At 39.0% G+C, this 14,750-nt stretch overlaps 1 protein-coding gene across 1 annotated transcript; it reads right to left on the reverse strand.

Moving 5' to 3' along the window:
- Positions 1–2,044: 2,044 nt before the first annotated feature.
- Positions 2,045–11,461, reverse strand: LOC119913395 (ankyrin repeat domain-containing protein 1-like). Its single transcript, XM_038732812.1, has 9 exons — positions 11,275–11,461; positions 10,085–10,267; positions 7,751–7,879; positions 7,163–7,270; positions 6,767–6,865; positions 6,517–6,615; positions 6,094–6,192; positions 5,519–5,617; positions 2,045–4,265 (listed from the first exon to the last, which is right to left on the reverse strand). Exons 1-9 carry the CDS (start codon positions 11,299–11,301, stop codon positions 4,173–4,175), a joined length of 936 nt encoding a protein of 311 aa, XP_038588740.1. The 5' UTR covers positions 11,302–11,461; the 3' UTR covers positions 2,045–4,172.
- Positions 11,462–14,750: the final 3,289 nt, after the last annotated feature.

Below are 14,750 nucleotides of genomic sequence, written 5' to 3' on the forward strand. Positions count from 1 at the left end.
CGTCATTTCCCGTTTGACATTGCACGTGTGTTTTCTTGACTAAACGTGGTTTGGAGACCAGCGTCAGGTGACAGAGACAGAGTCTGTCAGCTCATGTAGCGTGTGACCCCCTGTCACCATTCAGTCACATAGTGTGAACGCCACAACTTCAAGACTCCCGGTAAGGCATGTAGTCTGCAGGAGGCATGACTGATTCTTATCATTAATCTTATCATTAATCGAATCATTAATAGTTGCAAGCATGTAGGCCTGGGCTGACTGAAAGTATCAGGCATGTTTGTCTTATTATTATAATAAGAAAAATATAATTAATATCATATGTAGCCATTTTGCTACAATAACGCTTCACACAACAGCTGTTTGTGACCTATCCTTTCTTTTTTCCGTGAGAGGGAAGAATTTTGAAGTTGCGTGGCGCTGCGGAGAGCCCCCAGCTGCAAGAGTGCATGGATTATGCCAAATATCCAGCCAGACGGAACGATCACGAACCACTTAAAGCTCGTGGGTCGTACTAGTGACACAACTTGTACCGGAGAGGGGGTGGGGCGAACCAGGGACAGGAGATCAACAGCTCTTGTGCCCAATTCTGCCTGCCTGCAGAGAATTGCATGCACCACGTGGTGATAACGGTCATTTATGCTGAGTAAAGAGGTGGATGCAAATCTCCACAGGTAGCCTACAAAATTTGATCTGCAGAATTATGCATCCACCTCTTTAGGTCCTTTTCAGACACTCTGCTGTGCTCATTGATTAAACGGCGTTATCACCACATATATTTACTGAATGTCAAGGAATGGTACTTCTACTAAGTGTATTGAAATATTACTCTAAATGTTCATAAAATATATACTTTGAATCATTAAACACCATTGATGGACCCCACAAAGAATATTATAGCGTTTAAAAGTAGTATTTGCAGGTGCGTGCAATTCTCGGCAGGCAGGCCAAACTCGGCATAACACCGGCCCGCTGCGGACAGTCGGTGATCGTTCCTTCTGGCTGGATGAAGTCTGACGCTCCTAAATTTACGCATGGATACATGATGATAGAGAAATATAGAAATGAATGGCAATATGTAGGCAATATTAATGTCAAAATATGACAAATCCTGCTTTTACGGGAGCTGATGTCTTACTAAGAGGAGCTAAGCTTCTCCTGGCTGCCCTGTAGTTCACACCCTGATCACACTTGAGAGGTTCACTCTGGGAGTAGGCTATTGTCCTGGTGAAAATGTTACAGGTTATCTAATCAAGAGATGAAGACTTTCCTCAAATAAATACAACTGTATGTTTGCTTCTATACCTTTACCTGAGGAAGACCATCAGTAGCTGAAATAATTCCAGTCACATTCAGTTAAAATAAAAGATTTTGGGGAAAGTTTATTTTATTTCTTAATTTATTCATTACTGAAGTCATTTTTCACTAATTACTTTTGTACTCTAACTCCAGTAGTTATTTTGATGATCACTTTTACTTGTTTTTGCAAAGTAACAGAACTTTAGTACAATTTTTAGCTACTTAAGAGCTGCAACGATTAGTCGATTATTTGATATTCGATTAGTTGGTTGAAAGAAAATTAATCAACAACTATTTTGATAATCAATTAATCATTTAAACAATTTGCTGGTTTCATTGTCTTAAATTGAGGAATTTCTGCTAGTCTTTGTCATTTATGATGACTGTTGGTTGGACCAAAGAAGCAATTTGTAGACGTCACTTTGGGCTCTGGAAAATTGTGATGAGCATTTTTCACAATTTCTTGATGTTTTATAGGTATAGGTAACGATTAGTTGATTAATCATGAAAATAGTCGGCAGATCAGTCGATGATGAAAATAATCGTTAGTCGCAGCCCAGATTTGTCTGTGTCTGTGTTTCAATGGCCATGTGGGGATTCTCACGTATGCCTGAAAATTTCACTCATTTTTTATGTTATTAGTTACTATTTCAAATCCCAATGTTGACAGGTATTCACTGAGTCTATACATCAGTCCCCCCCCCCCCCGTCATCACCCCCCCCCCTCCCCTCAATAAAAGAAAGCCTAAAAACACAATCTGTTTTATTCAGTCAATCCATAAATACAAGGCACATTTTACATACATATTAACTTATCTAACATACAATAAAAAATAAATCTGATTACCATTCATAAATCAAGACATGTTTTATCCACATAACCACTTGCCATACATCCTCTGAACCAACAGTGACTTTTCTTTACTATTCTTTTTCACACTCTTTTGTGTGTGTGTTTGTTTTTTAGAGGTAGGACCCTAAGCATAACTAGGACTCTGCAGAGAAAAGGGCCACATTCCCAAAATATCATTGCAACAAAACAAAAAGGGGGCGTCAGCTGAGATGTCTGGGTCATGTTGTGGCAGAGCTGGGGTCAGTTGAAGCTCTTTTTGTATCAGAGAAGTGATCTTTGATAAGTTGTTTGGACTCCATATGCTCAAATTGTGCTTCAGTAGAAGAAGCTGGGAAAATCTGAACAAGATGATCTTGACTAAACCTACTAACAAATGCCTAAGCAATGCTTGAGGTTTGAGGACAGTTAGATACACACGGTTGGAGGGTTTTAGCAACGGAAATAATAAATAAAGTATTACATTTAAATATTTTCAAAATGATAAATTATGTTTTGAATTTGAAGGAAAAAGTTGTAGACGACCTCGCAACCCTGTACGCAGGATAAGCAGTTGACGATGGATGGATGGATGGAAGTTGTAGACGAGACCGAGATGAGTTGAAGTAAAAAAAAAAAAAGTGTGAATATCAAGCACACTTGCTCAACTTCTCTGTATGCATTAAAGCAGGATGGATTTGTAAAGGTAGAGTTTATAAAGGACATTTTATAATGTGACTCAAAGTCATGGTGCTGCAGGAGACAAGGTCTAAAGTACGTAGTTGTCCATTGTCTACAGTCGGTTACTTTTGTAGAACATAGTAGACGTGTAAATGTGCAGATCACAGCAGCTGCCCTCATCAACAAGGCCCGGGACCCCCTCTGACTCTCTTACCTTCGTACTTGCAGTACTTACTTTATCTTTCATATATTTTCCACTTATGTACTACTTCTACTTTTGTTATGTGCCAAGTCACCAAAACAAATTCTTGTATGTGTGAATCTACTTGGCAATAAAGCTGATCCTGATCCTCTGTAAATAAAGAAATTCTTCTTCCTGCTCCAAAGACTCACTTCATCCTGTCTCATCTCTCGATCGTGAAATGCACAAGACAAAAGAACCTGGTTAAACTCATCTGCATGTTTAAGTATAACAACACACATCATCTATCACACTGACAAAATATATACAAATAAATAAAAACTTCAGGAAATAATCAACAGAGTGTTTATCCAGTGGGACTGCAAGGAAAGTGAGCCGGGCGATGTACATCTGGAAAAGCTACTGCTTTTCATTAGTTAGTAAATTAAAATCAGAAAAGTTGATGTAATTGTTTAAAATCTAACCATAAAAACATCATTAAACCAACCACAATATAACTCTCAGTTATTACGTGTATGGTATCGAAATAAAATCAATCACACCCAATAAACTGATTGCTGATAGTTTCCATTAATCAATAAATACGCCATCTTCTCGATGCAGTATCGCTGACTTCAACTCAGCTTAAAGTAAAAAAACATCACGCTGTTGCCCGAGACATTGTCCAGCAATACTTGGCGATCAATGAATCTCTCAGTCCTAATGATCACATTATTAACAACATCCTGATTAGATTTCACATTGTTGATCAAAGGCTCCTTCAAATCCCTGCTGCCTTCTCCCGCACACACAAGATGTACGTGAGGAAATGTAACCCTGCCAATAGCCTACCGGTAAAAGTCTGGAAGGTTGCCAGTTCAAATCCCTGAACCAGGAGGAGTAAGGTAAGGTAATGATTAACGCTCTCTTAGTTAAGATGTCTTCCAGCATCCAAACACTCCAGCTGAGCCAACTTTAGATTTAATAACAGTTACTTCCTGAGGGGTCAACAAAGCCTCCCTGGATAAACAGTCACAAAACAGACTTATGTGCTTCATGAACCGCAGTTTGGAAGTGACTAGAATGGGCTAGAAAAATACAACATTTTTCCTTTTCTACCACTTTTTTTCCTGACGAGCCAACAGGTCGTGTTGAATTCCTGCTTTTACTGGAATGTGGTGGGTTCTACTGGTTGGACTTCTCATGGCTGAAGTTGCACAGGAGGCTCTTGGCTCCGTTCTGCCACGAATACAGCGTCTCCATTGGAGTTTTTCCATCCTGCACAGAAGAAATAAACACGCAAGACTGCACGTCAAAACTCAACAACAGTGTAAACTCAAGTATATTTTCGATGGACTTGTACTTTGCATCGTACATAGTACTGTTAAAAATAAAATAAATAAAAAATATGCATAGTTATAGATTAAGTAGTTAGAATTAGATCTACCTCAAGCCACAACATTTAAATACAGCATACGCATAAATATATCTATAATAATGATACAGTAATATAATAATATAACATTGACTCAATCCATTTTGCATATATAGTTTGGGTCTTTATTATCATGTGGACGGTAAAGAGCTGACAAGAAATGAATAGATTGAAAGATGGGGAATGAAACTCAACAAAGGTCCCTGGCCAGACGCAAACCGGTTAATGTCCAGTGCAACTCCTGAGCCATCAGGGCACACCTGCACATTTTACTCTTGATACTACATACATATATATATATATATATATATATGTATATGCATTTTTTTACTACTAATTCTATGACAAATAGTATCAGCAAATGTTTTCCTACTTTTCGTACTTCATCCTACTTCTTACTTCCAGGTCTGCCTCCAACACAACCAAGCACATTCTGGAGCACCAATCTAATTGATTTGACAAACAAGTACCCTCATCAGCCTCCCCTCTTAGGGACATTTCTAACAAGCTGAGATCAGAGATCAAGGAACTGGATATGATGTTAATGGATGCTACAAAGCTTCACTGCTGCATCTCAAGTCAGCAACAAATCTGACTGGCATCAGAGCAGACAGGAGAGAAGATGCCCGGGGCAGACAAGGTCCCTGTCCCCCTCTACTTCATGCACGCCCAATATACTTCTTCTTTCTCATATTAGGCATGGATCTATATACTGCTTTTTACAGTTGCCCACAGCAACGCCAAGAAGCAGGCTCTTCTTCTGGGTTTCATGTTTCTGTTTTGATAAGTTCAATAAATAAAATTCATAAAATTTGATGTCAATTATGTTTTTAAATGGAACTTGGTTAGTCCAAGACATTTGTGCAACAGTTCTAAGTAAAATGTTAAATGTTTTAATTCATTATTTTTATACATTGCTATTGCAACTTTTACTAAGTAAATCATTTGAATACGTCTTCTCCCACTGCAACCCACAGTAACCTGAAGTTCTGAAGTTGATTTTTGGTGCCTCTGAACATGTTGCCTTTGATAACAAATATGCCATTTTCACATATATTTTCAGACGATTAGTGCTGAGGTGTGGTTCTGAACTTACACAGTTCTTAGTGTTGAGACTGGCCCCGTACATCATCAACAGCTTGATCATCTTGAATCTGTTTATCCTCACAGCATCGTGCATGGGTGTGTCTCCATCCTTCAGTCAGGGAGGAAAACAGATACTCAGTGTAGGTAATTGATTCTCAATCTAAGTAAGGAAAACCTGAGTTTGTAGTAAAGGTATTGTCTCTTAGGTCTGAAAGATCAAGTTGTTTCTTTTACTGTCTTGCAACTTTCAGAGTGTGTCGGGTATCAGGGCAAATGGTTTAATTATTTCTGAACAAATCAGTGATATGTGTTCTGAATTCCCTATTTGCTGGCACATAAATTCCAAAACACTGCTGCTAAGCTGCGGCTAACACTGGCTGCTCCTCCAGAGCCACAACTCACTTCTGCTACAATAACTTGGCACTCAGTAGAAATGACAAATTACAGATTATTCCTTTACAAATTATTTTGTGTGCACACAAAATGGTTGGATATTGGTTTGTGTTGTAAGCTTTATGTCCTGCTGCAGGTGATTGGATGTTAGAAGACTGGTGATCTCTGCATTGTGTCTCTCTGAGTCCTTACTCTGTCTTTGGCGTTGACGTCTGCTCCACAGTGAATGAGATGCTCTGCACACTCACAGTGTCCCGTCCTCACAGCGACATGGAGAGGAGTGCTGTGCAACTGAGGAGAGGGGAGAATTTCAACGTTCTTGATTAATGCAAGGAAAACATCCAAACAGCCTAATCTGTATATGTTGTGCTCACTACTGTAGATTTATTCACAAATCATCACAGACTTGGGTGTTGTGTTGGGTGTGGCTGTTTGTTGCTGTGTGCATTGCTGTTGACACTGAAGTATTTACTGATACCACCACCAGAAGGAATTTTCAAAACATGCACACGTTATTTGGCTTTAAGTTACACATGAGGGGATAGGTACTCTGTGCTGCTTCTGATCTTGTTCTCTGACAGCAGAGAGTCTTTCAAATCCAGTGTGCGTACCAACCTTGTCTCTGTAGGTGAACTTGGCTCCCTGGTCGAGGAGGAGCTGCAGGGCTGGCAGGTTGCCTCCTCTGCAGGCCCAGTGGACCGCAGTGGCCTCCAGCTGAAACACACCCATACACACGCCAAACTGTTAGACTGATGCCGTGTGGGTGTGTGTGTATTTATGTGTCTGTTTACAGTATGCGTAGATATCACACAAGAGACTCAATAAAAAGAAAGAAAAAGAATAAAAGAAAGAAAATGGATCTCACTTTGTCTTTTTTGTCGATGGCAGCTCCGGCCTCCAGGAGTCTTTTCATGACTTCCACGTGTCCTTTGAATGCGGCTTTGTGCAGAGCTGTTCTCTGGAACTGGATAGGATTTTAAAAGTTTCCTTTTTATTGAATCAAGAACAGTATCTTTACCGAAACCGGTGATCATTTAAAAGCAAATCAATTATGTGACTTTATTTAATGATAAATTAATACTCTAAAAAGATCTTATGTTGTTCTTATTAGCCTCAGCTCCTCATGTATTTCTTCCTGAAAGTATGATAATGTGTCAGATGTGAACATTTCTTTTACATGCCCATTTGCATTTTTTAATGAGATTTTGATCAATTGCCATGTTTCAACTCCCAGAGGCAGACATTGCTGTGTGACACTCACGTGGTCAGCTGCATCGGGGTTCCCTCCATCACTCAGGTACTTCTCCACCACAGGCACTTTGTTCTCCATGGCAGCTGTCAGAAACAGCTGCTCATCCACAGTCTCTGGCTGGTTTAGGTAAGACAAATGCAAAAACAGTTACTTACAAACTTTAAAGGAACAATGTACCTGGGTCAGTTAAAACCTCAGTGATCATTCATTTGACCAACAGACAGAAACAGAGAGTTGGTTACCGCTGTTCAGTTCTTTGTCTGGTTTTATGACTTTTATCCCAAGTGTTTTTATAAAAACAAATGCACTAAAAGTTTGAAAATACTGTTTTCACCCCAATAGATTTCGCTGTTAAATGTATGACCTGACTCTGCCCCTAAACTCTCTTGCAACTTTCTGGCAACAGACGTTCAAACATGTGATTGTGTCCTCGCAGTTGCAATATAAAACCATATTATCTGTGGTATAACGAAAAATTCAGGAAACACATTCCAAAGGAAATAATTACAATCTTTCTCTTGAGGAAAACAAAGTTAAATGTTTGTTTGCGCAGTTGGAAAACTAAGAGATGAAGAGAAATAAAGAATAGGATCTCACCACAGTCTCAGGCTCGGGCTGTTGTTTCTTGTGGATGGGAGTCTTCCTCTCTCTTCTCCTCTTCTTCAGCTGCAGGATGTTGAACAGGTCGTCCACCGTCTCCAACTTCAGCCTGCCGCTTTTATCCGTCTGACAGGGCAGCGACAACACAGATAGATTCAGCACACAAACACAACAACAACGACAAAAGAAGAAACTTTATCTGAAAAGCAGTTTCTATTCTGTTATTTATTCACTAAACAATAGTGATAAATAAATAACGTGCATATTAAATGTTATACTCCCTCATGCCTTCAGGTGGCAGCACTGACCAAGAAACAAACTCACGGGCAGTAAATACAGACTCTCAGAGACTAACGGGCGCTGCTGTCCTGGTGTAAGATCATATACTGGATTTAAATAGTGAACAGTGTGTGAGTCTGTGTGATGCCAACATGCAGGACAAATCGACATAAAAAGTAATTTGTCCCAGCTGCCATTGGCCTTTTAAATAATTCAATGTGATTCTATTTTAGTGTTGGTTATTTTTATCACCTTATTTTATTTTAACTGGGGCCTTTTAAACCCTGGTGTATTTTCTTATGTCATATTTATTGTTTGTCTATTTATGTATTGGTTGCTTGATAGTTGTGCGACTGTCCAACAAATTGCCCCTCGGGGACAATAAAGAGATCCTTGAGTCTCATTTGAAATGCAGCTTTAGTTATTTCTGCACCTGTATTCACCTCCTGCTGCACCATAGTTCGGTGCACCAAGTTTAATTCATCATTTAAACCTTAACCTTACAGTCTGAGCGCTGTAAACACGTTTATACAGAGAAAAGACGGATTATCTTTGTTGAGTTGTATGAGTATACTACTTCTAGTACTATTACTATTGCTACTGCTATTACTGCAACTAATACTATACATATCACTACTACCACTAGCACTACTCAAATATACTTCTACTGTTATAAGTACAACTTAATCTCTATCGCTCTACTATTATGATTATGTATACTACTAGTACTACTTCCACTTTCACTTACTACTACAACCACTACAGTGTAGAGGCTTCTTATATGAAGCAGAATTTAATTTAATTTTGTGCACTATGTCTGTTTAATATTGTAAAATAAATGTCTGTTTTTTCCTTTGACTACTTAGTGTTTGTCTGTTCAATTTTTTTTTTGTACCGTGTGTCCTTAATAAAAACTAGATTATAACCAAAAGTCCTCTCAAGAACATCACCAGAGAAAGAAACAGGCAGCTTTATTGGTCTTCCTGGAGGGAATGAAGATGAAGTCAGTCTGATGTTTTTCTGTTTTTCTAATTATATGATCATTTAAGGGCAAAACGTTTTGGTAAAATGTTTCAGTGATTGTTAAGGAACCTTTTGTGGCAGATGTTGTTTCTGTAGAACCAAGCAGAAGAGCAGAAGATCTTTGTTTGATGGAATATAGTTATGTTCTGGTCTGACAAATGTTGTCTGGCACTGTAAAGAATGTAACTGACTAACTACTAGTGGTGGAGTGCAACAAAGTACACAAGCATTGCATTTATGCACAACTTTTAAGTGCTCATTCTTTACCTTTAAACCATTACAGCTGTATATATATTTTGTCCAGTGACATCACATTTATTTCTACACCGTGCAACTACCTTCTGCTGCAACCTGTGCAATGTTCCATATCAATCACATCTTTCTGTTTATGTAGTCTGTACATTTAACCTATTTTTATATTTCTATTATATTTGTATGTTACTACTTTATCACTATTTTTATTTTTATGTCAGTTTGTACCTCTACTTTACCTCTTTCCTTTCTCTATTTAAGGAAAATAATGAACTTTTACTCCTCTAGATTTATTTGACAGGTGTTACTGTTTATTTTACAGATTAAGATTTTACATACAAAACTGATCGGTTTATAAAATGTGATGCGCTGTTAATGATTACATTTAAAAATCAACTAAAACAGTTACAATTTACTGCACCTCAGAAAACTCAAAGTACTTCTTACATGCTAATGCATCAATAATATCAGTCCAATAATGTAATAATGTAACTATCTATTCTGCCTGTCCCGTACATACACAGTATACTGACAATCCTGAAGTACAGAACAATTACTTGTAATGGAGTGTATTTACTGGTATATTGTGGTATTGCTACTTTTACTTAAAGTAAATGATCTGAATACGTCTTCCACCATTGCAACCTAATATTCCTGTTACCACCTTTACTTCAGCTGCTAACTGTCACACCTACAAGGCACCTGATATCAAAATGACTTTTACTTAAAACTCAGTTACACAGCAGCTCTGTTGTTGTTGTTTCTGTGTGTTCTTACATTGAGAGCCGCCACGCTGACTTCCTCCTGTTCGCTGCCACTGTCGCTCTCCTCTGACAGACCTCCGCCCGCCAGCTCCCTGTGGGACCTGCGGTCATCCTGCTTCTCTTGATTGACAGCCGCCTCATACACGCCCCCTTGGAAGTCGTCCGCCTCTCTGCCATCTGACCTCTTACCGGACACCTGAAGGGGAGAAGGGAGGTGTATAAATGATAATAAAACCTATAAAAGTGTAACACTGACTGTGTGTCTTTGGACTCCACACAGAGGTAACACCTGATTTCATAAAAAAAGGTCATAAAAGCGACGATGGGAATTACAGCTGGATCTTACGGCTCAATTTCTTTGGCTCTTGGAAAGGAGATGTTTGTGCCAAAGAATCAGATTTTTGGCAAACATAATATCACTAATAAATCTCTCAAGCTTTAAGTGAGTCTTTATATTTTGAGTAGAGTAGCTCAATAATTAACAGTAACTTGAAGAACTAAACATTGAGTAGAGCCTCAAGGTAATGAGAAGATGACTTTGGGAAAAGGTTGAAACCGTTAACAGGTTCCCACTCTAATGTCTTAATCTAAGCTCAGCAGGAGAGCGTTTGCTTTGTGCTGGTCCAGCGTTCAGTAGAGCCACTACTAACAGAGGAATGTAAGCACACCAGCTGTAAAACATTAACACACACTTCAACTCTTTAATGAGTCACAACATGTTATTGAATCACTCAAACTGCCAATAGTTTCTAAATAAGTCTACCGGACTTTTAAACACTGGAAGAAGAGAACCTCTCAATGAATGTATATGATCCTTAGCAATCAGTATTTTAATTCCTTCAATGTTTAATTACATTCACATTAAGTTAAGACAAATCACAAATGTCACGGGAACTAATTTACATGTAAATGCAAAATCTAAATTCACCACAGTCGAGGTATTTCAGGCATCATCAGTTTCCAGCAGAGCGTCACCAACGTGCTTTATATTCTTATTTTAATAAGTTCACTTAAGGTTCTCAAAAAAGATCTCTTGCTTTGACACATTTTGAGAATCATTTTGAAACCAGGGAAAAATAACATTTGATTTACATAAATAGTTGAGTAATAGAAGTCCTACAGCTCCTTTTTGGTACTCTTTCTGCCCCTTCGTCTCTCTCATAACTGCCATCATTTACATTCACACACATCAGCACATCTTACCAGTTCCTCAACACTGTGCAGTCCCATTCTTCTCCTTGGTATGAATTAGTTTAACAGCACTGTGGGTCACTGGAGGTAGCGTTAAGTCCACTGGTCCTCTGTCTCCCCGTGTGTCTGTCTCTTCTGCCTGCAGCTGCAGCCTTTGACTCTTTTATAGTCTTGTCAAACCCCTGTAGAAAAAAAAATCGAGGTCCTGTCACTCAACTGAGATCACATTACTGTCCTCATCTGCTCATTTGGCATGCTCAGTGGCACCAGCATCACCCCCATCTCCATACCCAGACCCTCCCACCGTCAGTTCGGCCCCGTTTGGCCTGCTGCTGCCTCCTCTATGTCACCGTGCAAAGATGGACGTGAGGCAAGAGGTGCCACTCTGCCTCACGCTCTGACCATGGCTACTTAAACCGTGTTAGAGAAGCTTGAGGGTCACTCTCTATAAATACATTATTTATTATTCTTACATGTGTGGGCTGTGAGACAATGAGAATTTAATGGGATGATGACAACATGGCTTTTAGTTTTATAGTTTAGGTAATCATTAGTACATATTTTTATAACTTACCATCTTCAATACACAGTCTTTGAACAACACAAGTCTTATTTACTTATTTGGAAAGGTAAACATTTTTAAAAGTTCAACTTTAACCAACAGTACAACACTTAGTAGTGATGCACACAGGCAAATGTACAATATCACTGGACATTTTGGATATTTCCAGCACTTTGAGTGTTCTGTTTTTGCAAATGTTTTCTCAAAGATATGCCCATCAGCTCCTTTGTTCTCTGACACTTCTCTGATGGATGTTTGTGTCCCTATTGGTTCCTAATGTTTCCTATGACCCCCCCCGGTGTTTCAGTTTGTGTGTGTGTGTGCGTGTGTGACTGGGCGTGGCGCTGCACTCTCCAGTCTGGACCAATCACCAACCACCTGTGGCTTCTCCACTCATCGCACAATCAACCCCCAACTCTGCTGACTGTCCATTCACTGCTGGTAATACACCCGTTAAAATCTCATACTAAGATACGTTTTTGTGATTTTTGAGACATCCTGTCTTTTCTTGTTTCTCAGGTTTTTTTGGTCTTTTTGAAGTAGGAGAACTCTTTTTAGTCTGCCTGACTTGGTTTTTACCCCGTGTTAGATTACATCTTGCAAAATCATTGTATGTATAAATCATGTATTTATGTCTCTGTGTCTGCATCCCAGCCACAAACACTTTGAGTTGGTTAAGATGTTGATGTGCTGATGCGTTTGGAGCAAACCACCCTTTGTGGTTAAGTAATTGGGGTTAAGCCTTTCATATAGTTCATTAACACCTTTGTATCTTAGGCCTGTGTTAATGAAATGACCCATTTCTGTCACTTTTGTCATTAACATCCAGAGATCTTGACTAAAGCATGGAAGTAAGCTCCTTTTGTAGGGGAACTATCTTCCATGTTTTAGTGTACCTGTCATGAAATGATCACAGCAGGTGTTGAAATCATGTGTTTCTGTAATCCCAGCTCATGTGAATCAGCTGTCCTTTAAAGTCTGCTATTTTACATTTTGGACTCCTTAATTTTACAGTGATGCTGATACAATGATCCAAACATTTATAAAATTTAGCAGCGGGGGGAAAGTTCCATTTCTGTTGTCAATCAATTGCAGTAGGAAAGCTCACGCATTGTTGTTAGCCAACCAGCCGTTCTTTACAGAGTGATTCATCGTCTCAAACATAGGCAATCTTTGGCAGCATCCCATCACGCTGAGCAGTGATGTCACTGCACTGTGAGGAGACAGGGCTATGTTAGTTGAGAAATAAATAGTCACACTTCCAAACATCCTCCACCCAGTCACAGATCAAGGTCAAAGGTCAGCATGATGCCCGACTGTTTGACTGACAGCTGGCAGCAGGTAACGTCAAGTCAGGTGCTTTTTGTCCTGCTGTTAAATGTGGTCAAACTGCATATATCCCATCTCAGAGCGATGTACAGTACAGACTGTGACAGTGTAAATAGCACGCATTTCTTTCAGATCGCTTCATGGGACGTACGCAGCTCGATTTCACACTTTGAAGAGTTCAACTCCTCTCAGTGCTTCACTCAGCGCTGACACAGTCAATTGACACTTTACCTTTAATCAGTGCTTGCATTTTCTTACAGCACTATCATTTTTACTACCATTTCCACTCATTTCAGTAGCCGGATTTCAAGTGCCACTACACGTCTTTCACTCTTTCAGCCGTTGTGTGCACATTTTCAGCAGCGAGCATGTGTGTGTATGATTTGTCTTTGAAAAATGCTGTTTTTTTTAGTAGTTGTTTGTTTACCATATTGTCTTTCACTGACCTTTCCTTTTGTTGTTTTTGTTTTATCTGGTTATTTATCCCTCATCTGAATGCACACACCCTCTGTGGAAGGAGGAAGTGATTTGACATACAGTTTTTTTAATCTTAGCCAGAAAAGGGTTCTGAGCCAGATTTGGACTTACATTGATCTAAAACAACAGAAGAACAAACAAGACAAGATAAAATGACAAGAAGAGAAAAATGCACACATTACATTTATCAGTAAGGAAATGATTAGGAAGATCCAAAAACTTTTACTCTTTTATCGACCTTTCGCATCCAAGCTGAGCCGTCGCTCAGCTTTTACAGCCGTGTTGTTCACTTCTGACCCTTCAGTTCCTCTGAAAGTGAATTTATAGCTGTGAGCTATTTTTGAAACTGACCTTGTGACTGAAATAGACGGTAAAAGGGGAACTGTTTTGATCGGGACCTTCAGAGTTGGCACACACTGTTTTTACATCTAGCTGTAAATGTCTTTGCCAGAATAGAATGAAGTTCAGTGTCTTGCTCAAGTGCACTACAGCAAGATGTGTTTTTAAAAATATATTGATGATAAAATTACATAAATACAACACGTGGGTGGCTGCATCTGGCTGTTGTATATTTATTGATAATCAGTGGTATGCACAGTCTGCAAAATCTGTCTATACAAATAGGATATATTGTTGTTTTAGACACCAGAGCTCAGTGGCATGATGCTCTAGTTGCATTTACATTTAATGCAGTTGTAGCCCACTGGAATTTAAGATATTTCTCTTCAAATGAAGCATATGTTCTGCACATCTTTACTAGTGTTTATTTCCAGTGCATTTGAGTGCCTTTGAGTACCATTAAAGTGCTATACAAGTAAAATGTGGAATTATTATTATTAAAACAGAATCTTTAGATTAATAAAACTTTTATTTCAGTTTCTCAGTGTTCAATGTCCAGGAGACACGTGACGTTTAGTCAGGGTTTGCCAGGTTTAAACAGATTGAACTGTGGCAGGAGTCACTTATCTGAATATTTATACAGCAACAACTAAACGAGCAGCAAACTTACAAAATAAGACAGAGTCTCAGAAATCCAAAAACCAGATCCAGTAAGGCAGAACCAAAAAAAGTCCACATGTAAAAGAAAATCCAACCATCCAGTCCAGGCAGAAGCAAAAAC

This window comes from Micropterus salmoides, unplaced genomic scaffold (genome assembly GCF_014851395.1).
Source record: "Micropterus salmoides isolate LMB-PRFRI ecotype aquatic unplaced genomic scaffold, ASM1485139v1 Ms_hic_scaffold_2, whole genome shotgun sequence".
Lineage (NCBI taxonomy): Eukaryota > Metazoa > Chordata > Actinopteri > Centrarchiformes > Centrarchidae > Micropterus > Micropterus salmoides.